The following is a 27,196-nucleotide window of genomic DNA, read 5'->3' on the forward strand; positions in this document are numbered from 1 at the left end:
GAAGCAAAGCACTGAACAGCCGCGGCCCCGCTGCCCGCCCCAGGGACGCGCGAGCCCCGCGCCGCTCCCCGCCGTTGCCGGGCAACCCGCCGAGCTCCCGCTTCCCGCCGTCCCACAATGCTTCGCGTTCGGGCCGCGCTGGAGCTCCGTGATTGGCGGAGCGCAGTGGGCGCGGCTCCTCCTCAGGCGCACGGCGGCACGTCGATCTGAGGCCGCGCTTCGTGCTGTCGCTCTGGTTTGTGCCGCCGCTGTCCTTTCCGGGAAAGCCGGTACCGGCCCGGGGTTGTCCCGGCTCGCTGTCGGCAGCTCCGCTCCCCGCTCCGCGCGGCCCACTCAGCGCCGCTGCGCTCCGGCCGGTCACGCCTCCCACCGCTGCGCCGCCATCCCCGCGCCTCCCGGTCGAGCCTACTCTCCCGCTCCCGTTCGCCATTGGTCGCGCGCGTCATGAATATGCAGATAACGTCTCGAGGCTGTCCAATAGGGAACGGACGTAGATTTAATATTCCATTCGCGGCTTATGGATTGGTCGGCGCTCGGCCCGCCCCGGCAGCGGGTTAGGGCGCCCCCAGGCGACAGCAGGAAGGGGCGGGCGGCGGGCGCAGCGCCTGGAGCCCGAGATGGTGGGCGCCGGGGCGCGCGGGGCGCCGCTGCCGGTGCTGCTGCTGCTGCTGCCGGCACTGCTGCGGGGCGCGGCGGGCGGCCTCGCCGACAGCGTGGTCTGGGCCGTCAACGCGGGTGGCGATGCCCATGTGGACGTGAACGGCATCCACTTCCGCAAGGACCCGCTCGAGGGCCGCGTGGGCCGAGGTGAGGCCGGGGGGGCCGCGCCGCCGGTTCCGGGGGAGGTGGGTCGGGGGAGGGCGGGCAGCCGGGCCCGGACCGCTCCTCTCGGCGGAGCCCGTCCGTAACGGTGGCGTCCGGGCCCGCGTCCCGCAGCGCCGCCCCGAGTCTAGCCGCTGAGGGCCCGTCCGCGTCCCCGCGGGGCTGCGGTGCCGGGCGCTGTTGGCCTCGAGGGGGAGCGCGGCCTGCGGGCCGTCGTGGTGCGGGGCCGACGGGCGTTGCTCTGCTGCCCTTCTGCCTCCCCCTGCCTCCTCGCTCCTCGTGGAGCGGAGTGGAATTTCGCCTGGGAAGGTGACGTGAACGCTTAGGCAGCCAAACCGGCAGCGTGCAGCCGCCTGGCTCCCGTTTGCCTTTTTTCCACTGCAAGACCCCAGTTTCCACAGCGAGTTCTGCCAGCACGCGCTGCTGCGCCGTCTTCCTGCAGCTCTGCCCCGGGCCGGGCAGCACCGTGTGAGCGGCAGGGACGGGGCAGGGGCTGAAGCGCAGGAGCAGAGGAGCCGTTCTCAGCCGTTGCTGCTCCCTAATCGCTGGAAGCTTCTGTCTGCGAGCGGCTGGGGAGCTGCTGTCACACTGGGTTACCTTGCTGTACTTCCCCCGAAGCCCCCCAGGTTGTCTGAGTTTTGCCCGTTTCTCATAATCAGTGAACCGCATCTCAGTCGATCCATGAATGCTGAGCTGCTCCTGCTGCCGCTTGCAGGTGAGTGCAGGAGCGCAGAGAGCTGTTTGTTCTCTGTGTGTATGTGTTTGAGGGCTGCGAGGACTGCCCTGGGACCTTGTGTGGGGAGCAGCACCGTGCTGTACGGTGAGCCCTCTGCACACTGTGTGGAAGAGGTTACATTTAAATATTAATAGGGTTCTCAGTTTCTCATCCTGTGCCCTGAGGTGCTGATCAGGATGGCTCAGCTCCTTCCACACGCCTTTTGTGTGTGACCAGAAGGAGAATGACCTGGTGGACTTGTTTCTGAGTTGAGGAAAAAAGGGTCTTTTCTGAGCACGCTGTGGCTTGCTCCTCCTTTGGGGAAAGCCCGTGTTCTCTGAACACAGCAGGCTGTCAGTAAGCCTGCTGTAGCCAATGGTGCCAGGCACGGCCAAGAAGACTTTACCCCTTTGAGCTATTAAGTGTGTTTCCTTCAATGGCTTTTTATTGCACAATTGTTTGGTTCATGCCAGGCTTCTCTGTTTGGTCGGCATGTAATGGCTGACTGGGAGTACGTGGCAGGCTGGGAGGGAAGGATGTGGGGCAGCACTTCACCTCTGGGCTTTTCGAGTCTCAGTCCCAGATGCTGAGCCCTGAGGAACAGAATGTGTTGATAGCAATTACGTGTCTGTAATGCGTGCACTTGCCTCTTGGTGAGCTGCCCCTGAGCACACCTAATGCACTGGGAAATCAAGCTCACTTTCATGGCTGTGTCAACAGTCCTCTGGGTGACAGCTCTTCCTCTCCAGTTACCTTCTTGGCTATTAATGGGCTTCCTTTATACACAGGCTTTCCTCTGATAGGAGCTGACTTCTGTGGAGCCCTTGGTTTGTGACTGCTGTAATCTGGAGATGTCTGTGTGGGAGGACAGGTTAAACTTTTCACCCGCTGTATTTCTGCTGATCAGAGCCTCCAGTCTTTGTGCCCTGCTTGGAGTGGCAAAGAGCAGCAGCATGTAATATTGTCTGAGTAGCTGCGTGTGAAACAGGAGATGAAGAACTGGCATTAATTTCCTCTTGCTCGTTTGCATTGGCTCCATCTTTGGCAATATGTTCTGGGTTAGAAGTTCTTGCTTTGTCTTGGCCAGCGCAGTGTCTGTTCCCATGGAAATAGGGGTGGACGTGGCAAGTGTCAGTAGATAACTTGGTGTGGGTCAACTTCTGCTGGCCGAGGTGCCAGTGGGCTTTGGGTGCCTGCAGCCTTCCCTCCTGCATTGCTGAGGCATTATTCTGTTCTGAGCTCTCAAGGCACACATCAGTTTGCATTTACACAGTAACACAACAGAATGCCAAGTCAGGGTGAGAGCTCCTGAGAGGTGGTGAGGTGGGGAGCAAGAAGAGGCAATGTTATGATTTCTGTTGTTTTCTCAGCTGTTGGTAGTGTTGTTTGAACCCTTCTTAGGGGACTCAACCTGCAGTTGGTGCCCGTTTCAGCTGAGTGGCTGTGAGATGGAGCTACTCTTGAAACCCTTATGTACTTTTCCTGCTTCCTTCTTCAAGCTGACACATACTGCCTGCCTGTGGTGAGAAGAAAGGGTTTCGTAAGTCTTATCTGCTGCTTTTCACCCTTCTGCCATCCCCCAGGTTTTTACTGCTGGAGGGTGAGTCTCTAAAACCTAATGCCACTGCCTGCTAACTTCAAACCTGCTGAATGAATGACTGTAGTCAGTCCTGAAGTGACTGCTTAGGTTCTGTACTCAGAGTTTATACATTGAAAATGTTGTAAAAACATTTTTAGGCGTTTTTCCTCTTTGAAGCAGGAGTCTGGGGCCAAGTCTTTTGGCTCTGCGCCCTGTATGTGAAACCAGCTCTTCTTTTTGAAACTGTGAGTGAGTTTTGTCTCTGGGACTGCAGCAGGTCCAGACCCATTTTTCTGCAGGACCCAGGTTCAGGGATTTTGGCTGCTTCTGCTCCAGTAGTGCCTTCTCCTGACCAGAGCAAGGAGTGAGAATGGGTCTCACTAGGGCAGTGAGTGCTAAGGCCATGTGCAATTAAGCACTTAAGAGAAAATAAAGCATCTGTTCGTGTTCCTCAGAAATTAACCAAATGAACTGTTCTGTGCTTGAAATACAGCTTCTGACTATGGTATGAAGCTACCAATCCTGCGGTCCAATGCAGAAGATCAGATCCTGTACCAGACAGAGCGTTACAATGAGGAAACCTTTGGCTACGAAGTTCCCATCAAAGAAGAGGGTGACTACGTGTTGGTGTTGAAGTTTGCAGAGGTTTACTTTGCACAATCTCAACAGAAGGTAAGCAGCAGCTCTGTGCCGCTCTGAGCTTTCCTGTCTCTTTGATAGTTAAAGCTGTCTATGCCTGGGTTGCCTCTGCTGTTTTTTATGCTTTGCATGGAGAAAGTAAAGTGAGACGCTACAGGTTAACTTCATCTGTAGAGCTCATAAGAGAGTGGTTTGATACATGGAACCTCTTCCACACGACGGATACACGTTTGACCTGTAAAACTGCATTACGAGAGTGTTCAAACAAACATGTGCAACAGCACATAAGTAGCATTGGATTTTTATGATCTGTTTAGGCTGTGCTGTGTTTGAGAAGTGTTTTTGCCATTTCCCTGTCTGCTTGTGTCTGATGCAACTGCATGCCTGTTGTGGAGCAAGTATTGCACATACTGAATCAGGAAAGTGATCTGGGTTAAATAAACTACTGAAACAGTTTGTATGAGTGTAATAACTGATAATGGTTCAAAATAACTGTGTGCCTACAGTGTCAAATTCAACCCCTCATCAAAGCTCTCTGGAGATCAATAATCCTTGCCTGCTTTTGAAATCCCTCTTGTAAAGATGTGGAAGCAAAAGCACAAAGAATCCAATGCCCTGTGATAAATTGGAAGAGAAACGTGTATTTCAATCTGGCTTTACCCTCACTCTGTCAGCTGCTTTAGAGCTCTTCTTAAACACTGTACTGCCATTCTGACGGAGAAGTATTTCAGGGAACAGAACTATGGGGCTGCTTTACAGAAAGGATGCAACAAACAGTCTCAGATTAAGCTGAAGAGCTGAGACATCTCTGGCTTTTCTTCTCTCATGTGGTTCTGCTGGGATTCCCCAGGTGCTTCATGAAGTTTGAGTCATTAAGGCCCCGAGGAGGACTTTCACTCTGAATTCAGATGTGGTTAGCAGTTGATCACTTCATCTCCTTCAAACCCTGCATCCTGTCAGTAGCTTCACCAGTGTGTTTCCTGTTCCCTGCTTTGCTTGGGGCTGTTTGTTAGAAATGGCCTCATTCCCTGGGTATGGTGTGCCACACTCTCCCTAGGGAAGGAGCAGGTCCTCAGCCAGCAGATGGAAAGCTGTGAAAGGAAATGATGAAAAACAGAACAGAATTGTGTTGTCCTCAGTTTTGAACAGCAGGAATTATGTTAGAAGTAAGAGGCAAATTTCAGGGTATCTGAAAGCAACCTTAATGCCTCAGTGTCTTTACCTGGATGCTTTTGGCTTCTGAATCCTTCTCAAGGGAGTGGAGAATGCGTGGTGGTACAGTGCATGTTGCAATGCTTTCTGGTTTTCCCCTTTCAACTGTTGCATGCCTGAATCTGTTCTGACACTGTCGTTTCTTCCGCCCTGAAGGTGTTTGATGTTCGCTTGAATGGCCACGTGGTGGTGAAGGACTTGGACATTTTTGACAGAGTTGGACATAGCACAGCTCATGATGAGATCATTCCCATGAGTATCAAAAAGGGAAAACTAAGTGTCCAGGGAGAAGTTTCAACGTTCACAGGAAAGCTTCATATTGAGTTTGTAAAGGTAACGAGGCTTTGCTGGCCTTTATTTTCCTTTTCCCTTTTCTTTCCCAGCCACGTGATGCAGATGTGTGCTGGGGGTGGGGAAGATGGCAGTAGGTGGGGAGATTGTTTCTTGAATTATGCTGTAGCACTGACTTCCATCTTCACTTTCTCTAGGGCTACTATGACAATCCGAAAATCTGTGCCCTGTACATCCTGCAAGGAACAGTGGAAGGTGAGCATAGTTTCTGAGCCAGAAGGCTCTTTCCCTTTGGAGATCAGCCTGCTGCTTCTCAGACCATGAGATCATAGCTCTTTCTGAGCTACCTCTGCCAAGGCTGTTTCTCTATCAGCACATTCCCACAGGGTGCAGAATGAGATAGGTGTCTTAGCATTCCCCTCTGTACGTGCACAAAGCTGTCATTTTCAGAATAAGTAACACAAATTTGGTACAAGACTTCTTGCATATGGAGTAGAGAAGAAAGGAACGTGTCTAGTTGGTCTTAAGTTATAGCTGCAAATGAATTCTCTCTAGCTTTGTATGTTAGCAGCAGTCCTGCAAACAAGTAACTTATGGAGTTCTTTTAGGTAGTAGTTACGTGTTTCTTACCTGGAGCTTTGTTTTCCTCACTCACTTCTGAGGACAGGGAGGTTTCCTGGGTTACATCCTGCCTCCTTGTGACTTTTCTTCTTGTTCAACAGATGTTCCAAAGCTGCAACCACACCCAGGTCTGGAGAAAAAAGAGGACGACGATGATGAGGATGAATATGATGATGGCTCCAGCGTTAAAAAACAGGCAAATAAGAACCGGGTTCAATCAGGCCCACGCACACCAAACCCCTATGCCTCAGACAACAGCAGCCTCATGTTCCCTATATTGGTGGCCTTTGGTGTCTTCATTCCTACCCTCTTCTGCCTCTGCCGGTTGTGAGAGCCCTACAGAGCATCAGCCAAGGGGCTGGGAGGGAAGGAGTTGGACCAAACACGGTTGCTTTCAATTTCTCCATATTGTTCATAATTTAAGGAAAACAAACAAACAAAAAAAGGTGATTCACTTGGAATGAATAGCAGGTCCAGGTAAGAGGAAGAAGCTTACCTTCCCCTTGCCAGCAAGCAGCAAGCAGCAAGGCCCTTGCCTTCCCCATCGCACCATGTGCAGCCTCTGATCCTCCCTGGGGCATCCAAGAGTGAACTGAGTCCTGGCTGGCTGTGTGTTGGGCTATCGGAAGCTGATGGTAGCAGTCCTGGGCCACATCCCATAATGAAAGAAAGCTGCGTGCTGCAAGATCTCTGCCTTTGCTGGGTGGAATACAGTTCCCTAAGCCGGGAAGCAGCTCTTATGACAAGGCCTGGGTACATGTTTTGTCCAGGAGCACGGAAGTGTTGTGGTGCTGTTGGGTGACTAGCAACTATGGAGAACAAAGGCTGGTTCTTCAGCATCTCCCTGAATGTGCAACACGATGTATGGTACTCACCTGCGTAAAGATACTGAGGCTCCAGCTGGCCACTCAGCCTCTGTGGGGATGTTTCCCTTCCTAAGAGTGCAGACTGTGCCAGGAGAGGAGGAATTTATCTGGCCTGATTTGCTGCACCAGTTGGGAGAGAACTTTCCTAGCCTGACAATTGTAATGTTAGATCCATTGCAGAGGGATTCCGCTGTAGCCTGCAAAAGGCTGACGCTTGCATCTGATCAGATGCACTTGTTTTCTGTATTGATTATGGCTTTTGTTTCCTTTAGTATTGTTTTATTTTAAAAGGTTCATTTTAAGCCCAGTTTCTTATTTTGCCCCTTTTAGCAAGTGACCTGTCATCAGAAGAAGCTGAGAATCAAATGGCCTAACGAGGAGGTCCTTGTTCCTTCAGCTTCATACCAATGAGTTCCCCTGCTGCCCTGTGACACAGGACAGAGTGGAGCAACCCTGAGGATGCTCCTGAGAGCTTTCACTCCCTGTTGAACAGACCAGACCTGCCTGCAGTGGTGAGAAGTGCAGAGCTGGTTAGCATCTGCCCTCAGCGCAACCTTCTGCGTATCAAGGGGCAGACATCCACCCTTTCAGTACGATAGCACAAGGTGATTTGTTACTCTCCAGAGATCTGGAAGCAAGCAGAACACTGCAGACAAGGCCCATCGATTTCCCTGTTGCTTGGTGACAGGCTGATGAGCCAGGTCACCCACCTTCCCCAAGGGATCTTTCTGTAAGAGGCTTCTGCTTCCACATGTAGAGTCTGTGCCTGACTGCTAGTCTGAGCCCTCCCTGCACTTTCTGGCCTGGAGTTGCTGACCCTGAGGAGCTGGTTCCCATGCTCTTGGCCTCTGATGTGGCCAAGGAGGTATTTGTGTTCAGGAGAAGGATTTAGGCCAGGTAGGGCTGGGTCACCTTCAGTCCTGGTGAGCTTTACCTCATGCTGTCTTGTTCTTGTGCTCTCTTCCTGGTACAGCTGCTCTGAGCCATGTCCTTGCTGCTGCTCCTTCCTGCACCTGAGTTTTCCTAGTTCTCAGGTTTGATGCTGTGCAGTGGCTCAGACTTTCTTTGAGCTGACAAGGGTCAGGATTTGAGGGACAACCTTTCTGCTGGACCAGAGCAGCTGAAGCCTTTACTTTTTCATAGCCCTCAAGCTGTGATATGAGCTGTCAGCTCATGGGCCCTGAAACAGGAGCTCGAGGTGTCACAGTGCTAATGTCTGCAGCAGTGGCACTGAACCTTGGCTGTTTTTTGGTAGCATACATCACTGCAATGGGCCTGACAGCCATTCTGAGTGCTGAAAAGCAAACAATTGAACTTCCCTCCCGTTGCTTCTCCAGACTGGCTATTTCTGTTCATGCAAGAGAGTCCCTACCACACGTAGAAGGAGAAGACAGACTTCAGAGAGGGCAGATCTTAACAGCAAACCCAGGGATGAAAGGGCAGTAAGCTTGAAGTTGTTTGCTTCATCTTGTAGGTGCTGTTAAAATCCTAGTGCTTATACAAGTCTTCAGTAGGAGCTGTGTTTTGTTTAGTGACAGTGCCTACAAAGATTCCCTGGTGTTTTTTGGATTGCTCTAACTGGAGCATAGAGACATTTAGATCGTTATCAGTCTGAGAAGCATAAAATGCCCTGATTTGTTAAGCAAAGAACCTGGATTTGAAAGCAGTCTTCTCTGTAAGGAGCAGTTGTTCTCCAAGCCTTGTAAGTTTTGGGTTGTTCTGGTGTTGGTTTTTTTTTTTTAATTATTATTATTATTATTTTTTAGCATCCTTCCATCAGGAAGTCACTCAGCTTCTTGTTGCTGCCCTGGTAATCTCTGCACCTTGCAGCAGAGCATGAAAACAGGGCTGTGTGTGTAGGTGTGCCCTACTCTTGTAGGATACTTTATCCCTGCCTCTTGCCAAGCAGGGAACCTCTTTGGTGCCATCAGCCACCCTAAGGCAAAGCTGAGCAGGGTTTAGTCTGTTGTGTTCTGCTTTCTCTCAGTTCAAATGAATTTGTCTCATCTGAATAGGAATATGGAGTAGAAATGGTTCAGTCTTCTTGGCTTCAGCTTAGTTGTTTTGGCTCTGGCTTTATGCATTTTTGTCACTGCTGCGAAGCTGATGTTAACTCTCCATGTGACCGGGGAGTTTCTGATCCCTCGTGGTGATGTGAGTGGTTTTCTTTGTTGGTCCATCCTCTCATGGCAGGTCTGGCTGAGACAGAGCCATCAAACAAACCATGTGGGGACACAGGAGGACAGTATGGGAAGGACACACTCAGTCTGGCTTTCCTTGTCATCCGTCTGGCACCTGCAAGCCAGCCAGATGGGTGTGATAAAGTACCTGGCCTGATCTGGGGAAGGAAACATTTGGGCTGGCTGTGATTCTCCAGCAGGGGTGATTGAGGAAATGTCCAAGGCAGTGTTTAACTGGATGCGGTCAGAGATGGGGCTCTTCGTGCTTTGCTGCAGAGCTCAGCAGGCAAATGTAGAGTGTGTCTCTGTGCAGCAGTGTGGGAAGCAGGACTAGAGCAGAGCCTGGCTCGGTGGTTGGAGTAGTTGTGCAGAGAGGGGCAGGTAGGGCAATTTGAATAAAGCTTCCCCTGAGTAAAGGTGAGGCGATGCTGCTGATCATGTTCTGGGCCTGGATCCAGCCCTAGGGTAGTGCTGGTTGAATTACCCCTTATCAGCCTCTCTGCTCTGTCCTGGGGATGCAGAGGCACAGCTGGCAGTTGTCTCACAGCTCGTGCTCTGTGTTTTGCTACCTTCATGCAGGCTGTTCTTCATGTCTGTATGTGTGTACCTACAACAACAGCTCGGACCCTTTTGGGTATCCTAGGTGGCAGGGAGCAGAAAGCCAAATGAATTCCCATCTTTTTGGTGCCTTTCTGTCGGGCTTTGAATAAAAGTCCATTTGAATAAGCTTTTTTTTTTTCCTTTTTTTTTTTTTTCTTTTTTTTCTTTTTTTTTAAGGAGCTTCTGGGTTGTGTTGTTTTTCACCCAAGGGATAAATATTCCCTGCCCATGTGCTCAGCTACAGGCTGTCTCACTGTCCCTTGATCCAGCTCTGGAGGTCACAGCTGAATCACAGAACTGTGAGTGAGAATCTTTGGTTCCAGCCCTCGAAGTCAATGGGGAAAAAAGCGTAGCAGGGGACAGAAGAACTGGAAGAGCTCTTCCAGGTCTTGTCTGCCCCAGGAATCACCTGAGGTGGGATGGAGAGCTTCTAGACAGTCTGGTGCCTGCGTGTCTGCACAGCTCAGAGCAGAGCGAGTTGCAGCTGTGTCCTGGTAATCCTTTGGTGCTCAAGGCTTCTGCCTGCAGAGCTTGGCTGGGATCCTCCTGCTCCCTGGGCTCACCTGCTGAGGGCTTCCCCTGCCCCAGGGAGCAGAGGCCCATAGGTGTCCCTTGGCCTTCCTTTGCATTGAAGTGAGGTGGCAACAGCCAGGATGTCTTGGTGTTGGAAGCCTGGCTGAGCAGGCCCTTTGTTGATGGGAAACAGCAGCAGGAGGGAGATGACCAGCAGAGCAGCTACAGCCCTTGGTGTGAGCCAGATTCTGAGCAGCTGCGAAGCACCGAGTGTTTCAGGCTCTGGTGTTTCAGTGTGGGAGAGATATGTCTGCTTCATGCACTCGTGATGGGGAGGGAAATATCCCTGCTGAGAATCCAAGAGAAATGGGAGCTGGGCCAGCACTGAGCTCATTTACCTACCGGCGCTTCTGCATCTCCACAACAAATGCCAAAGTCTAATACAATTCAAGGATGCTTTTTTTTTTATATGTCAGCCTGGTTCCACCAGTCTGTCCTCTCCAGCTGGTCCCACAGTACTCTCGATGGCACGGCCACAATACTGGGCTGGAGCTGCCGGGGCTCAGGAACGTGGTTGTGTACAACAGGCCTCCTGTGCAGCTCCTGCTTCATGCTGGGCTGGGGCACGTGTGTGTGTTCTGCTTGGTCCCAATGGGCTCCATCCCGTGGTGCTGGCACGGGAGAGCTGAAAGCAGGTCCATGTCTTCCGGGACTCTGGCTTGCTCAGAGTTTATTGCTGTATATTAAATACTATTTTTGGAGATTGGGGGGTAGGTGTGGGAGGGGGAGGGGTGAGGCGGTGCTGTCCCCAGGCTGAGCAGTGGGACTGCTGCAGGTTCTTCGATAGGTTCTGATTATTATTTTTTTTTTTTCCCAAAAAGTGCTTTATTTAAAAATACAAAAATAAAAAAAAATATATTAAAAAATAATAATAATAATAATAAATCAATGACAGAAGTGCTTTCCTCCCCTGTAGAAAACGGCGCTGGCCGAGTAGAAAATGGGAACGATCTTTTGCAAACGTCAGAGGTCTGTGCTGGAGAGGTTGTGTGAGGGAGGGGTGAAGGCGAGGGGCGAAGTGCAGTGCTGTGCTGGGTGGGGGGGGGGCAGAGGAGGGCGAGCTGTGCCCCCTGTGCCCAGCGCATGGAGGAGGCCGTGCCTGTCGCACCGTGCTGCTCCGTGCTGCAGCCAAACAGCTGCAAACCCGATGGTAACATCGGAGATGAGTGTTTCGAGGGCTCGGGGCTTTCCTGCCCCAAGAGCATCGCGCTGGGGTTGGAGGCGGTGCTGGAGCTGCCCCGCTGGCGCTGAGGGTCGCTGTGTTACCGCGGCTCGTTTTGCTGGTTGGGCCCTGGGTGAAAAGCACAGATGTGTGTTTGTGATCGCGGGGGCTTTGCGGAGCTGAGGGCGGCCTGTCTTATTTTTGGAACGCGGTAGCTGCTTTATTTTTGCATTTCCCCACGGCGTCGGGCGGAGGGGATGTTCTAAAATCCACCGGCAGCGCGTGGAAGGCAAATAAACGGAGTTCTATTGTGGCTGTGCCGCGGTGGTCGCTCTGTTCTCGGGGCCGGGGCTCGGGGGCCGCCTCGCGTCCGTCCCCGCCGCCGTCGCTCGGCAACGCCCGCGCCCTCTGACCCGCGCGGCGCCGCCCCCGCTCCCATAGCTACGGCGGGAGGCGGCGGCCATCTTGGCGGCGGCGGCGGGGCGATGAGCGGCTCCAGGGCGCGGGCGGCGGCGGGACCCGACAAGAAGCCGCCGCCGGGGAGCGGGGGGGCCCTGAGCCGTTTGCGGGGGCGACGCGGGTCGGCGGACGCAGCCCCGCGGAGCGGAGCGCCGTGGACCGAATCCGAACTGCTGGAGCTGGAGACCGTCCGGCCCGAGCACGTCCTGGGGCTGTGCCGGGTGACGGAGAGTGAGTGCGGGGCGGTGCGGGGCGGGAGGTCCGGGAGGCCGCGGCGGGCGCTGGGCTCCGTGCGCTGTGCGCTGCGCGCTGCCCGGTGCCGCCGCGCTGGGGTCGTGCAGCCCGCCGGGCGCTGCCTGCGCCTCTGCTGCCGCTTGCGGAAAGTTGGGTGGTTTCTTTTTTTTTCTTCCCCCCCGCGGGACGCCGCGCTCCGCTTTCCTGTCCCCACCCTTCCCCTTGTCGCTCTGCACACCCGCGGTGTGCTTTCGTGCCTTCCTCTCGCATCTGACGGGGCCAGGGATGGTCAGAAATAGTAATGAGTCCCTTTGTAGTCGCTCCGAAATCTTCTGAAACGTTCCTCCGTGTTTTCTTCCAGACTATTTGTGCAAACCCGAGGATAACATTTATAACATCGACTTCACCAGGTTCAAGATCCGAGACCTGGAGACGGGGACGGTGCTGTTCGAAATCGCCAAGCCGTCTGCTGCAGGTGTGCGGCGCTGGGCTGCGGGGCAGGGCTGTGCACAGCTGACGGCTCTTGTAGCATCCTGGGGACTGAGTCCTTCCCAGAGCACGGGGCTGAGTTTACCTTTGATGGAAAACTTCCAGGTTATGCTATAAAAACGTGAATATAGCACGATAGGGGTATACTGTCAGCTGCAGAACTTGCCTTGTTAGTGGCAGGTCTTCTTGGATATCTGGTGAGGCTGAAGGTGGTTGTGGCACCAGGACCACTGAGGCTGGGCTGGCTGTTACCAGTTTTTCTCTTTATTTCTTAGTGCTAGTATGACTGTGTGACCAATTCCTTCTCATTCCGTGCCCAACTAATTGTAGGCTTGTCCTGTCCACCAGCCAGTATTACCTTACACATGTGCTGTTGGCAGAATAATTCAGTGCTGCTGCATTTTCTAGAGCAAGACAACGAGGATGAAGATGACAGCAGTGAACTGGACAGCAGTGCAGGCCGCTTTGTTCGTTACCAGTTCACCCCAGCATTTCTTCGTCTTCGGACTGTTGGTGCAACGTGAGTATGTGTTCACAGAAATCTGAGGGCAAAATCAGCTGTGCCACTGAGCAGCTTATAGCTAGAATCAAGGACTTGAGAGAACTCAACTGTACACTAACAATGTAAAGTATTTTTCTGGAACGGTCTGTTGGGTTCTTGTGCAGTTTCAGGTCCAAGGCTCTGTGTTTTGCAGTAGGAAGAGAAGGCTTTCTTACCTGTTTTTTCCTACTTTTTTCTTACAGAGTGGAGTTTACAGTGGGAGAAAAGCCAGTGTCAAACTTCCGAATGATTGAGAGGCATTACTTCCGAGATCGCTTGCTGAAGAACTTTGACTTCGATTTTGGCTTCTGCATCCCCAGTAGCAGGAACACATGTGAGCACATCTACGAGTTCCCTCAGCTCTCAGAAGATCTCAGTAAGTATTTCCTTTCTGCAGCAAGCTGTGTGTGTGTGCTCATTTTCTCTCTCTCTCTTTCTACTTGTGCAAAAAATTGTGACGGGGATGGAGGGATGGAATTAAGCTGATTTAAGATGCACTTAATCCCAAGTCACAGAATTGTGCCGCAGATTATCCATCTTAGAAATGAAAGCCTAAGGCAGCCTGCATTGTCAAGTCACAGGCTGCAAGAAGAGCTGCCCAGTGATGGGGCTGTCATCCCCAGTGCCTAACAGTGCAGTGCAGAAGATAACAAAACCCTGGAAAAGGGTTCTCTTAGCAGTCACACATCTGTTTTCAGCACTTGCTTTTTAGGTCTTGAGCCTCTAGCTTTGAAGCAGAACTGGTTTTTCTCTTGAGAGGTGTGTTTTTGAGCCTACCAAGATCTCTGCAAATATGCATTGTGCAGGGTATGTTTGCCCTGGGGGTGGATTGAGCAGAGCACGTGGGCACTTCTGTGGCTGCCTGAGTGCAGGGTTTGTACCTCACATGTACACCAGTGGAGAGTGCAGCCGCTTTCTTTTATTTACAGGTTGCAGCCTCTCTGCTTTCAGACAATGGTTTCTGCTGTGCTCTAGTGGTGGCTCTGACTGTTTCTGTGTCTTATGTGAGATTGCTCCACCTCTGTTTGCTTTTGACAGTGCCCTGTGAATAGGAAGAATGGGTAGGGCATGCCAGAGCTTTTAATGCGTGCCCAGCCGATCTGTGTGCTTCTTTTGGATAGGGCAGAGCATCAGCCTGGTGCATCCCACTGAGTGTCCTTTTTTGTTCTGACTGCACTGCCCAGCAGAGTGTGACAGGCTTCTAAATGTAATTGAGCTTTCTCTTTCACAGTCCGTCTGATGGTTGAAAACCCATACGAGACCCGCTCAGACAGCTTTTACTTTGTGGACAACAAGTTGATAATGCACAACAAGGCCGATTATGCTTACAATGGAGGACAGTAATCATGATATGGCTGCTGGAAGCTGTGCTGCCATTAACCATTCCAGATGTCCAGGACTGGACTGGACTTGCTCTCTCATGCAACAAGGCTTCCTGTCAAACCTTTTCTTCTTGCATGAGGCTGAGCACATGAAGCAAAGAAGACAGCTCGCAAAAGTAAAGGAAATCTCCCTGCAACGCTTCACTATCCAACACCCATAACATATCCAGCCTCTGTCATTCTCCATTTCCGGATGCCTTTTGGTACCCTGGTTAGGTTATGGATCAGAGGCACTGTTTAAAAATTATTGCTGTTACAGTTTTTATAGCTTAGGTTGCACTTCTAGTGCTCCCGATGTTTCACCTGTTGGGTGACTACCCTCTTCCAAGAGGTCAAATTATTTGGGTAAGCTATTTCTTAGCAGGAAAATTTGCTGCCTTGAGGTAGCCAGTGACATCTGAAAAGCAGATCTCTTCTTCAGTTGGATAGATCATCTCTTTGGTGCCTAGTGGCTTAGTTTGTAGCATGGGTGAGATAGCTTTTAGGGTGCATTCCAGTATTCTCCAGTGGGAAAGATAAAATAAGAGACTAATTCAGCTTCTGAGTTGTGCAGGAATCTTCTCTTCCCCCTCCAGGTATTTGAGCTGCTCTTGGGAATGGTTTGGTCTGTGTTTTACCAGAGATATCGTTGGAGGTACGCAATAGGAGAAAAAAGGGACCTTATCCAGGTTGATCATTTAGTTGTTCCAATAGCATTTGTTTGAGCTTATTCAAGCAAATTGCTGAATTTTGGAGCTCAAGGGTCGACCTTGGAGCTGAAGTTAATCTCAGTGTATTTATCATTTCTCATTTCTACTGCTTCCCTTTGTGTAGGATTTTTGGCTTTTACTACAGAATGGACTGGTTTTGAACTGACAGCACATTGTCAGCCTAGCTGGGGTGGAGGGGAGATTTCAGTCTGGTGAGGTGTAGAGGAAGAAGGGAGAATGTGGAAAAATCACTTGAAAAACATGTAGGGAGCAAAGCTTCCTAGGCTTCAATCTCTGTATACATCATAATGTTTTAAACCTGACTGTCAGAGGTGCTGGAAGGTAAGATGGTGGTGTCACGAGCTCACTTGCTTTCTTTCAGTTGAGGTACTAGCAGCTGAAACCTTCCCTGGTCAGATTACTCAGTGTTACAGAGTGGGATTCTCAATGACCAAACTGTGAGAATTAATATGATGATTCTTAATTGTTTGAGATCCTATCACTGCTTTGTATCCTTAGTTGCTTATTTATGTTTCAAGATGTTCTTCTGCTGAGGTAGTTTCTGCCAGACCAAAGGGTGTTTTTTGCAGCAGCGCTTAGGGATCTGGCAATAGGAAATAGCACCATGCCCTGGGAAGTGGAGACCCCATCCTCCCAGCAGCTGTGCTGGCGTCCAGCTCTGACCATGCAGAACCTCAGCTAGGAAAACCCTTTCCTGTGTATTTTGCTGGCTCAAGATGAGGATTGTTTGCATCCCCTCCCTGAGCTGATCAGCCACCTCTGCTGCACATGGGAGCTAAGTTGTGTCTGGGCTGGAGACTTCAGCTAGTGTTAGTTCTGCTTGTTCACCTAGAGAGCTGAGAACCAACTCCTCAGCAGATACAGTATGATTCAGTGTAGATTAATGCCTCAGCAGGATTAAATGAGGTGGGCATCACAGCCTTTTAATGCGTAGATAGCAATAGGAAGCCACTGCCTTAACCTTGCAGATTAACGATGTAGGTTTGGTGCAGAGGATCGGCGGGTGACGAGGTAAGCAGTGAGAGTATGTGTGGTGGCAGTCCTGGAAGAATCTCCAGCTCTTGGGAAGGATTTTAATTACGATTAACCACAACAAATGACTTGTTCGGGTGGAGTATTAATCATGAGCAACCACAACAGATGTCTCGGGAATGCAGAGGGGCGAGGCTGAAAGATGAAGGGCAGTTCTGCTCCATTCGATCCCTTCCAGCATCTCCACGGGCACTGGGGCAATCTCATTAGTTGTTTCAGAATTAGCAAAGCTGCTCATGAGGTGGAGCTCAAGCTGCCTCTTGCAGTGACTGCCTTCAGATGGCCCCGTGCTGTGTTGGCAAGGGGAAATTCAGTTGTGCTGCAGGAATGGGCGGTGAATGCAACAAGGCAGAGCAGCCTGGGAGGGTGTTTTCCATGCTGGAGCATTGTGAGATACTCAGGGTCAGGTCAGAAGAGGCTGCCGGGTGTTTCCAGGACGTTGTAGCATATTGAGGTGAATTTATATGTAGTATTAATCCAGGTGCCTTTTAACATTCCTTTTACCTTTCTGTATGAAGCAACCTCCTGCTTTTCTTACGAATGTGACGATTCTCGTCTGTTTTCTGTATCACTGAGTAAAGATACTTAAAATGGAGACAGACCATTGCCAGAGGAGCAGTGAGGACTGAGCCAGGGGACAACACAGCTGTGCAGGTCCGGTGCTCACGGGGCACTGGGTGCCATCTGACTGCTGCTCTGAGAAGCAGAGAGCACTGCTGGGTGTGAGTGAGTTCAGGGCCCGTAGGAAAGGGGATTTCTGTCTGAAGCAGTCATTACCTCAGCCAGCAGGGATGAGGAAAAAGCATTGAGGCAATGCTTTTCCATTTATAAATGTATCATCTATTCAGCAATAAGTAAAGGAAGACCAAAGGAAAGCTGGGGGTTGTGCAGGCAGTACTGGCACCCCTCAGCTCCTGTAGGTATCTGTTTGCTTGGCCAAATTAGAAGGCCTTTGCCCACAAACATGCTGCAGGAAAAAAGTCCTTAAAAGAAGGCACCCCAGCATTAAAAAGACTTGATTGTAACCACAAAGTCAGCGATTTCCAACCTCATCCTCGTGGCAGGGATGGTGTCTTTGGTAAACATGATTCTATGGAGCATCATCCTTCATTTTGGTGTGGTGCTGTAGGGATGGATCAGAGCTGCTCGCAGGGGAGATGGGGGGAGAGGATGGGACCTGATTTATGAGCTGAGTGCTGTCCCAGCAGGCACAGTGTGTGTGTAAGGTCACACAGCAGAGCTGGGAGAAGAGCTGGGATTGTAGCGTGCTCAGTGATAACAGCACAGGGGCCAACAGCGATCCTCCAGCAGCACAGAGACCAGCATCACTTCTACAGCAGCACTGGGAGCAGCGCCGCGCCCACACCGAACCTCTCCAGTGTTGCCCTGTGAAGACCGGCCTCGCTGCGCGCTCCTGGGCTGCGGACTCCCGACAGCCGTCCCACGGCCACACGGGCTGCTCCTGCTGACGTCCGTCTGTCCCCGTCCTCCGCCCTCTCTGAGCGGCGTCTTCCTCCGCGGTGCCCCCGTGCCGCGCTGCCCTCTGGTGCTCGCTGCCTCCCGTAGCGGAGGGTTGGGACGAGCGCCTCGCCCCGCTCAGCAGCGCCCCCCTGCGGCGAGGCGGCGCGGCGGCGGTTTGGACGCGCGTGGCAGTGGCGCTGCTGCCGCCCCGCGTGGAATAAAGGAACCTCCCGGTTTCGTACGGCGGCGTACGGCGTTGGGGGCGGGGCTGAGGGGCTGGGAAGGGGCGTGACCTCGAGTCGTCTCGCGCTGTTCCCGCCTGATGACTTGCGCATGCGCAGTGCTGCTCCTCGCGCTCCCTCAGGCGCGGCCATGGCGGCGGCGGCGGCGGCGTTGGCGTTTCTCGTGACCCGCGGCGGAGGGCTGCCCAGGGGTGAGGGCGCGGAGCCCGGCCTCGCTCCGCCGCGGCTGCCGGGAGGATCCGAGGGGCTGCGTGTGGGGGTCGGGAGCGGCCGCGGCCCGAGCGGGAGGGCGGTCCACGGCGCCCCGGTGCCCTTCAGGGTCTGAGGCCGCGTCCCATGGCAGCGCCGCCCTCAGCGCGGGTCCAGGGGTCCGGGGGGGGGGGGGGGAGAGGGACGAAGGGACGCGGCGCCTCACGGCTCTGCCCTCCCTCAGCGCGGACCCTGGGGTCCCTCCGCCGGCTGCACACGGTGTACCAGACGGTGGAGCTGCCGGAGACGCACCAGATCCTGCGCCAGACGTGCCGGGACTTCGCCGAGAAGGAGCTGATGCCGCTCGCGGCTCAGCTGGACAAGGAGCACCGCTTCCCGGCCGAGCAGGTGCGCGCTGCCCTGCGGTGGGCGCCTTTCTAATCGTGCCCGGGGAAGGAAGCCGCTGCTGGGGGCTTTTTTGGCACGGAGCGTCCTCTGACCTTCGTACCAAGAAACGTTCCGTGGGTTTCGTTCTGCTGGCTCGGCAGAGGGCTGAGGTTTAGGCCTGTTTCTAGGAGAGCTGTCTGAGTGTGGAAGCTGCAGTGTGCGTTCTGCGCTCCTCAGCTGCTCGTGTTCTCCAGCGTTAGCACCACTGAATTGTCAGTTCTTCGAGCAGCTCCTCTGTGGGAGCAGAACGGTCAGGAGGTAGGAGGTGATAGCATCTGGTGGGTACTGTGTCTGTTATATGTGGTCTGTTAAGATTCCACATAGACCTCTGACTCCTCACTTGGAAATCAGTACAGCAGATTAGTGTCACGTTGAGCAGGTGAATTCACTCATTCACGTACATGACATATGCTGTTGAATTTGAATGTGTTGGAGAAAATTGGAAGTGTAAACAGTATTTATTAACATTATCGAATCATAGAATGGTTTGGGTTGGAAGGGACCTTTAAGATAATCTAGTTCCACCCCCCTGCTATACGCAGAGACACCTCCCAGCAGGCCAGGTTGCTCAAAACCCCATCCAGCCTGGCCTTTATTGCTTCCAGGGAGGGGCATTCACAACCTCATTGTTCCAGAGTCTCACCACCCTCACAGTAAAGAATTTCTTCCTACTTTCTAATTTAAATCTGCTCTTTTCCAGTTTTAAACCATTTCCCTTTACCCTGTCCCTACCTGCCCTTATAAACATCCCTTCCCAACTTTTATGTGGGCCCCTTTCAGGCTCTGGAAGGCCTGAATAAAGATAAAGCAACTTAGATATAGAATGAACTACTATCCTTTGTTCATCCTCTGCATTTGATATGGTGGACAAATGTTCTGGCTGTCCATGCAGGAGGGAAAATACTTGTTTTAGAATTCCTCACAGGTTCTGTGAAAGCATACACAGCCTGGTAATGCATTTAACTTCACTGAAAGATTGGGCTAAATTTGACGTTGCATTTAAAATGTAAAAACAGAGGAAAGCTTGTTTTTCCTTTCATACATTTTTAGATATTATTAAGACATGCCGTGTGAGATGATGTGTGCTCTGAAGAGCTTCCAGTTATGAGGCCAGGGTCCAGCTGAGGAATTTAGGGTTGGAATAATTTGGAATGTGTTGAACACATTTTTTTGGAAAGCAAGACCTGGCTTAAGTGGGAACGAAAAATCACCTTTTTGCAAACTGCTGTGTGGGTCTTTCAATTCATAACGTTCTTCCGTGGTGCAGTCATGGGGTGAAGCACAGCAGTCGCAAAGATAGAGTTCTAATGATTTTCATTAGCAAGCTGACAAGAGAATTGTGATGGGAGAAGTTCTGGTGAGAAGTGGAGAAAATCCTGGTGGGGCTGTAGCACCATATTTCACCTTTAAAAGGCTCCCTCCTTTCCTAATACTGAAGACAGCTCTTGAAATGAGCAAGAGCTCATCCAAGCCAGCAGTGACCGTGTATAGCTCTCAGTGAAGTCATGAAGCCACACTTAGCAGTTTGTGCAGCCAGATTCCCATTTCAACAGGAGTTGCACACATTGTTCCTCCGTGTGTAGCCCTGCTGTGACCTGACTGTGTGTCTGCATGTGTTTGCTGGTGCAGAGAATCTTACTTCTGCTTTTCCCACGTGCAGGTGAAGAAGATGGGTAGCCTGGGGCTGTTGGCTGTGGAAGTGCCAGAGCAGTTCAAAGGAGCTGGCCTCGACTACCTGGCCTATTCCATTGCCTTGGAGGAGATCAGCAGGGGCTGTGCGTCCACAGGCGTCATTGCCAGTGTCAATAATGTGAGTGTCTCAAGGCTGTGCGTGAGGGACAGGCGTGGAGCCGAGTCTGAGCACGGGGTGGCTGTTGGAGAGGGGTGTATGTGAGAAATGGGATCCTGTTGTGAATTACGGTGCTCTGGAGAGCGCTGGTGTTCTGGGTGTTAATCGATTGTACCTTGAGGAGGTGCTAACTCAGCTCTCAATTCTTAAAGTCTCTGTATTTAGGGCCAATACTCAAGTATGGTTCTGAGGAACAGAAGCACAAGTGGATTTCTCCCTTCACCAGCGGGGACAAAATAGGATGCTTTGCTCTAAGTGAACCAGGTAATGTTACAGTTAGCATTCCTGTTGCAGGGAACATAGGGTAACTTCCTTAATCAGATTTAGAGTGGATTTCAGGTCTGTCGGACTGTAACAGTTTGCAGAAAGGTGGTTTGTAGCAATTCCATTTAAATGTTCAAGTGAACTCTTGGTGCCCGAGGTACTTACTACCTGCTACCCCATGGGCTGTGCTGAAAATTTTCATCCCTGTTACGTGAGCAAAACCTTAGAGATGGGTGCATCTTTGACATACTGGCCTTCCTCCTTTCTGTTTGGGTCTCCTATGGGAGAGACAGGGGTGACACCACTGCAGTGAGCTGGCAGCAGGGGTGTGGGCAGGTGGTGGTTTTGCACCGATTGCAGATCACTGCTAACTGATTGCCTGAATGTTTTTTGCCTTGCTTAGGGAACGGCAGTGATGCGGGTGCAGCATCCACAGTGGCACGTCTGGATGGTGACGAGTGGGTGCTGAATGGCACCAAGGCCTGGATCACCAACGCCTGGGACGCCTCGGCCTCCGTGGTGTTTGCCACTACAGATAAATCCCTGAAGCACAAGGTGTGAGCAGTGGGTCGGTTGGGAAAAAAGGGCTGGAAGTGAAGGGAGAATCATTCTGAAAGGGTTCTGAGGACCACGTAGAGTGTTTGGAGCTGTGCAGATGTTGCACAGCGGGGAGGAGGGGGTTTGATGTGTGCTGGTTCTGTTGTTCTTTGTGCCTTCCATTCCTTCTTGTTACTCAGACACACGTCTCCTGTGGAAAAAAAATGGGAAGGAAGCCTGTTGACAACCAGGTAAGTGGGAACTGAACACCATTCCTAAGAGTCTGGGTCCTCTTGCAGGGCATTAGTGCATTCCTTGTTCCTATGCCAACTGCGGGGCTGTCCCTGGGGAAGAAAGAAGACAAGCTGGGCATCCGAGCCTCTTCCACTGCCAACCTGATATTTGAGGACTGTCGGATACCCAAGGAAAACCTGCTGGGGCAGCTAGGAATGGGCTTCAAAATTGCCATGGTAAGAGATGGATCACGGGTGCATTTGTGTAAAGCAGTAGTTCCCAAACCGGCCGTTTTTAAAACTGTTTTCACATTTAGGATAACTTTGGTGAGAGCTGCTACTGTAAGGTATAACATGAGACAGTTGACCCATTTGCCAACATGTGAGAACTCATTGATAGAGCTCAGTAAATCATTGATTTATTATAGATCCTGGGCAGTGCTGTTTGTGTAGGCTCAGTGTGGCAGCGCTCTGGTTCAGGAGTGCTGTTAAGGCACAGTGTGAGCAGGGACAGTTTAGTTTAATTTTGCTTATCTACTCAAGTTCTGTTCTTCCATTTTGTACCCTTAAAAAAAGGGGGGGAACGTTGCATTTTCCCTAAATATTCTGGCTGAGGATAGTTGTCCTGGGTGCACAGAGTATGTTCTGCATCACTAAATGTCTAAATCTGCTACAAATGTCTAAAAGAAGTGGAAGAAGTCAGACATAACAGCATGTGTGTGACTAATGAACAGAAGCCAGGCCCCTGTCCAGCTTGTTCCCTGCAGTGGCACACTCTTCACTGAGAAAATGCACCATTTGTTGGCCTGATGTTTTGAGAAGGGCTGAGCTGCAAAGCTGGAAGAACTCTCCAGTCACCAATCACTTTTTTGAGACCCTCAGGATTAAGATCAAGTCTTTTCTCACAGTACCACAAATTCTTCCTGTGAACAGAGTGAGCCAGGGAAGCAATCAAAACCTAACGGGCAAGTCAGGTTACAGAGCCAATTCACCAGTCATTATGAAAAATGAAAGAAAGAGTGGCCATGTGTGTGCTCTTTAGATCAAGTGTTATTTGATTTAACACATATTTTGTCTTTCCCAGCAAACTCTGGACGGAGGGAGGATCGGCATCGCCTCTCAGGCTCTGGGAATAGCTCAGGCAGCTCTGGACTGTGCTGTGGATTATGCTGAAAAGAGAATGGCTTTTGGGTCACCCATCACAAAGCTGCAGGCGATTCAGGTACGAGGCAGGCTGGGTCATTTGCAGGCAGTGCTGTCGTTCCTATGTTGTTCACTTGTACCTGGCTTTGGGAGCACAGTGCACTTCGTACTGTCTGGGATGAACAAGGTCGTTGTTCACATTCTCATACAGACTGTTGAGATGGAGGTGCTCCTTTTCTAGTGCTGCTGGTCTCGGAGGTGGGAGACTGCTCTATGTTTCCTGTAGGCAGAGCCACCTCAGACAAAGGCAGTGTTTGTCATTGCAGTTTAAGTTAGCAGACATGGCTGTGGCGTTAGAGAGTGCGCGCTTACTGACCTGGAGAGCCGCCATGCTGAAAGACAACGGGAAGCCCTTCACAAAGGTATTTCTAGCTCTGCATTTGTCAAGTAGTGACAGCTCTGGGCACAGGCTTGAGGCAGGCAAATGTGTGATGTGCTGCTGTGTGGCTGCCTTCAGTCCTGCCCAGCCTGGTGCTGCTAGAGGTCCGGTATCAGCAGGTACTGCTGGCTGCCATCAGCTCCAGCTCTGGAGCTGGGCCCTGCTTTTATCCAAGGCGAGAGGGGCTGGCTGCTGAGAGCTGGTGGCCTGTCTTTTCTGCACAGTTGGTCTGCAGACTGTCAGACTCCTGTTGCAATTGGGGCTTTCCTTTTTCTACGATAGCTGCATCCTCAGTGATGTTTTCCTTCCCAAAGGAAGCAGCGATGGCCAAGCTGGCTGCGTCAGAAGCTGCAACAAACATCGCTCATCAGGTAACTACACAGCTGGCAACTCTCAGCTGCAAAGCATGCCGAAAGGCAATTTGTGTTCCATCTCTTACACACAACAAGCCAAGCACTTACATGAAAATGGGATGAAATTTAATCTTTACTAGAACATACTTATATGTTGTTTTCTTTTTTTAACAAAGGCATGCGAAGCTGGTTAGCCTGGCACCTCTTTGGATTCAGGGTTATGCAGGCATGTGATGCTGTGTTATTAATGATCATGATTGATGCTGTCCAAAGGCAGCATCAGCATTTTAACTGGATTGGTGCTTTCTGGGGGAGCTTAGCTGCACCCAGCTCAATCAGCAGTAAGTTTGATGTATAATGAGAAGATAGAGCAGTACCTCTCATGGCTGAGTTGAATATGGAAAAAACTAACAAATACTACTGAAGTGGCTCATTTGCTGTCTGGGATGTCAGCATTAACGTTACACGACTTCTAATTGTGTGTATTTCTCTGATTACAAGTGTGTCAGTCAGCCCCACGTGCTTCCTCCAGGTGTGCATGCAGTGAGATTAGTTCTTTTTGAGGTGGCTGTGGTCTGTGCAAAACAAGTTCTGCGGCCCTGCATCTATTCTAACCCCCTACCTTTGTTTCAGGCCATCCAGATCTTGGGTGGTATGGGTTATGTGACAGAGATGCCAGCAGAACGTCATTATCGTGATGCTCGTATCACTGAGATCTACGAGGGGACCAGTGAGATCCAGAGACTGGTGATAGCAGGTCAACTGCTGAAGGCCTACCGTAGCTGAAGAACCTTAGAGCAAGATGCTGCCCTGAAGTGCCTCCTAACAGCCATCCAAGCGCTGAGGATCACGATGGAAGTTTTCCTCACTAATGAGTAACTGACCTTAAAATGTGCTGATTCTTCTCTGGGTGAAGTACGTTGCATGGAAGGCTGTATCCCAGTTTGTAAGCAGATGGCCATGCGTGCAAGAGAGAGGAAGCAGCTCATGGCTGCTTTTCTTAATCAGCTCACTGTACTTTCTTTGCAAGGCTTTGTCAGTGAGCAGTGTGAGAAGCAGTGCCAGTGTTAGAGATGTGACCCCTGTGCACTCTTTCTGGGCTGCTGGTTACACTGCCATGCTTCTCAAATCCCAAAGTTTGGGATGCAGCTGTGGTGAGCTCCCTGTTCAATGCAGGCTGTACTGAGACCTGCTGCAGCAGTGCAGTCTCCCCCACCTGCAGCAGGAGAGGAGCCAGAAGGGAGGACACAGGCACTTCTATGCATGAAAGGCTCTTACTCAGGCTGTGGTTGCTGTGTACATGGATGTAAAAGCAAAGGTCAGAAAAAAAAACACTAGCTTTTATGGTGTGAGCCCCTCATGGATGGAGCTGTAAAAGCAAAGAAGAGAGAAGCTGCAGTGGTTGAGACAGATTAAAAAAAAAGAAAATGAATGTTCCACAGACTGCTTTTACTGTACCAACAGCTATCTAACAGGGCAGAAAATGCATACAGTGGCAGTAGCAGGTTTTGATCTCTATGCATTTTTGGGCAACAAATGGGAAATGAACAGATGATACCAAAAACCTTACCAGGAAGATTTAGCAGTAACACATCCCCCATCAGTTATCTTCAGCAAAAATTAGCTTTCTGAAAATTAAAAGCCAAAAGAAAGGATGGATAGGATTAAGACTACAATCTGCACAGCCCTTGTCCAGACACTGAGTGCACCAGTTGTAAATGATTATTTTCCTGTGGTGTCATTTATTTATGTGGAAAGAAAACAGCAAGATTATATTACATGAAAGAAGATGAATAAAACCTGATTTTAAAAACTTTTTTATAGCACCACCCCTCCCCCCTTTTTTTTTCTAAATTCAAATGTGACAATTCAGAATAGTTTCTTCCAGTCCCAAGACACAGAAGCACGACCCTCCCTGCCTCCCATACAGCAGTTGTGCCCATGCTTTGCAGTGTGCTGGGTGGTTGCTACTGCAGATGTCCCAGTAATACAGATAATCCCTTTGCAGGTCGCTTGCTGGCATGTTGGGCAGAGTTTGAATTTCTCCTTGCTGCTGCCATAATCTGGCAGAGCCAGGCAGTGAGATCAGTAGGTCTACTGGAAAACCAGTCCAGTGATTGCAAATGTGTTGTAAATGAAAGTCTTGTGGGTGTAAGACACACTCTTCTAGCTCCATTTCCACTTGTATCTCTGCTTTGATGATTTTTTTAAGCCTCACTTAATGACTCTGTAGGAGGAAGTGAGATTACAAAGTTCTTTTTCTCCTCACAGCCACCCAGCTAGAGCAGGCAGTGCAGGCCCAGTCACTGCAAGGAAGTGAGGACTGGGAGCACAGTGTTACTGTTCAGTGCTCATCTTTACTGAATCGCCAGTGCACCAGAAGAGGCAGTCACTGTTAGGCCACACCTGCTGCACTGTTTTCCTTTGCTTCATCGTTCTTTTACACCTGCTTTCAGCCTCTTCCTCCTCATACCTCCTTCAATCAGCAACACTAAATATTGCTACTCGTCTCCAGAGGTGAGTGAAATTGCCCCTGTGCCCTCAGAGCGGAAGACTGGACTGGGAGACTGGCTGCCAACACCTCAGCTGGCAGAGCACACACTGCAATCAACTACAAACTAGATGTACCAAAATCCCACGTGGACCTTTTGCTGAGAACACTGTGTGCAGCATCAAGCAATTGCCTGCCCACAGGGAGCCCTGCTGCATGCATGTGACCACAACTTGCCTTTGTGAGCTCCTGGATAGCACGCTGCATGCCTCCTTAACGAGCTTCCTGCTAGCTGACATCAGTACAGCAGCTGACCTGGCTAACTGCATATTTGGTGCTGATTTGCTCAATGCAGCTCTGTCACTGCATTCAACTTATGCTGCACATCACCAAACTACAGAAAGGGTGGAGCTGGTCAAAAATCACTGGCCTAAGTACAGCATGACTTTAATGTTCAGGAGCCTAGGAATGTTTTCCAAGGCTGTAAGAGATCCCTTTTGCTGTTATCTAAAAAAAGCCCCATGCTTTAAAGGTGCAAAGTCTGTTAAAAAATATGCATTTCCAATACCTTCCTTGCTGCCACAGGTTCAGGCAGGTACAGGTAACCAGCCTCACAGCACAGCTCTCAGCACTATTTTGGGCTAAACAGCACAGTTACACACAAAGTCCTCCACAGAGCTCCCAGAGCAAAGAGCTGGCTTTTCACTGAGCAACATACAGAGATCCTATTCCACTGCTGCTGTCTGAGATAATTTCAGCTTTAATGCGTGTCTGTCTGCTCCTCAGGGCTGTTACAGAAAAAAAAATTGCTGAAAGAGCAAAACACCATCAAGTTCTGCAGCTTGTTAAATAGAGCTGTGAGCAAGATCCACCCCCAGCCTGAGCACCAACCTGGCTGTGTGTGAGCAGGGCCACGCTCTTACAGCAAAAGCTCAACTTCAGGTTGAAACCAAAAGTTTGTCGTGACAGCTTACAAACTGAGCCAACACAGCAATGATTCCAAGATGGGAAAACCAGGTCATGTGCAACTTATGGGGGGGAGAGGGGGAGGGACAGCTGCACTTGTCAAGGACACTTTTGCCCACAACCCTCTGAATGTACATTAAATAGGTTACAAATGAACTGCAGGGAATGAAGCAAGGAAACCTTGGAGGATTTCAGCTGGAGGTTAAAAACTCACCAATTAAGAAGAGTTTCCAGGACAGGAGGCCTGGCCGTACAGTGGCAGCACATCTGCACTGCTCTGCTCCAGGGGTTCCTGCACAGCCCAGCTGAAGAAACAGTTACAGTAATGGGGGGCACCTAAGATGTCCTAGGACTCAGCTGAAATTACTGTAGCACTGCTTTCACTCCAGATCACTTTCTCCTCTACTTGTCTTTCTGATGTGTTTTTGCTAAGCAAAAAAAAAAAACCAAAATAATAATAATAAAAAAAGAAACA

The 27,196-nt window shown here is 50.8% G+C and overlaps 3 protein-coding genes across 4 annotated transcripts; all 3 read left to right on the forward strand.

The window, feature by feature from the left end:
- Nucleotides 1-580: 580 nt before the first annotated feature.
- MLEC (malectin) lies at nt 581-11,571 on the forward strand. The gene is made up of 5 exons (XM_048964187.1): nt 581-807; nt 3,610-3,788; nt 5,124-5,300; nt 5,456-5,513; nt 5,981-11,571. Exons 1-5 carry the CDS (start codon nt 618-620, stop codon nt 6,208-6,210), a joined length of 834 nt encoding a protein of 277 aa, XP_048820144.1. The 5' UTR covers nt 581-617; the 3' UTR covers nt 6,211-11,571.
- Nucleotides 11,572-11,713: 142 nt separating this feature from the next.
- On the forward strand, nt 11,714-14,906 carry UNC119B (unc-119 lipid binding chaperone B). Its single transcript, XM_048964481.1, has 5 exons — nt 11,714-11,950; nt 12,315-12,428; nt 12,851-12,962; nt 13,187-13,359; nt 14,215-14,906. Exons 1-5 carry the CDS (start codon nt 11,746-11,748, stop codon nt 14,325-14,327), a joined length of 717 nt encoding a protein of 238 aa, XP_048820438.1. The 5' UTR covers nt 11,714-11,745; the 3' UTR covers nt 14,328-14,906.
- Nucleotides 14,907-17,865: 2,959 nt separating this feature from the next.
- Nucleotides 17,866-25,080, forward strand: ACADS (acyl-CoA dehydrogenase short chain). 2 transcript variants are annotated; one of them, XM_048964471.1, is made up of 10 exons: nt 17,866-18,001; nt 18,244-18,407; nt 20,107-20,256; nt 20,448-20,559; nt 20,963-21,114; nt 21,396-21,566; nt 22,414-22,551; nt 22,799-22,894; nt 23,226-23,282; nt 23,898-25,080. In XM_048964471.1, the coding sequence occupies exons 1-10, from the start codon at nt 17,902-17,904 to the stop codon at nt 24,048-24,050; spliced, it is 1,293 nt and encodes a 430-aa protein (XP_048820428.1). In that variant the 5' UTR covers nt 17,866-17,901; the 3' UTR covers nt 24,051-25,080. The 2 variants fall into 2 exon arrangements, with proteins under 2 accessions (XP_048820428.1, XP_048820429.1); XM_048964472.1 differs by lacking the exon at nt 23,898-25,080 and having other exon boundaries at nt 23,194-23,262.
- Nucleotides 25,081-27,196: the final 2,116 nt, after the last annotated feature.

The sequence above is a fragment of the Lagopus muta genome, chromosome 17 (assembly GCF_023343835.1).
Source record: "Lagopus muta isolate bLagMut1 chromosome 17, bLagMut1 primary, whole genome shotgun sequence".
Taxonomy (NCBI): Eukaryota; Metazoa; Chordata; class Aves; order Galliformes; family Phasianidae; genus Lagopus; species Lagopus muta.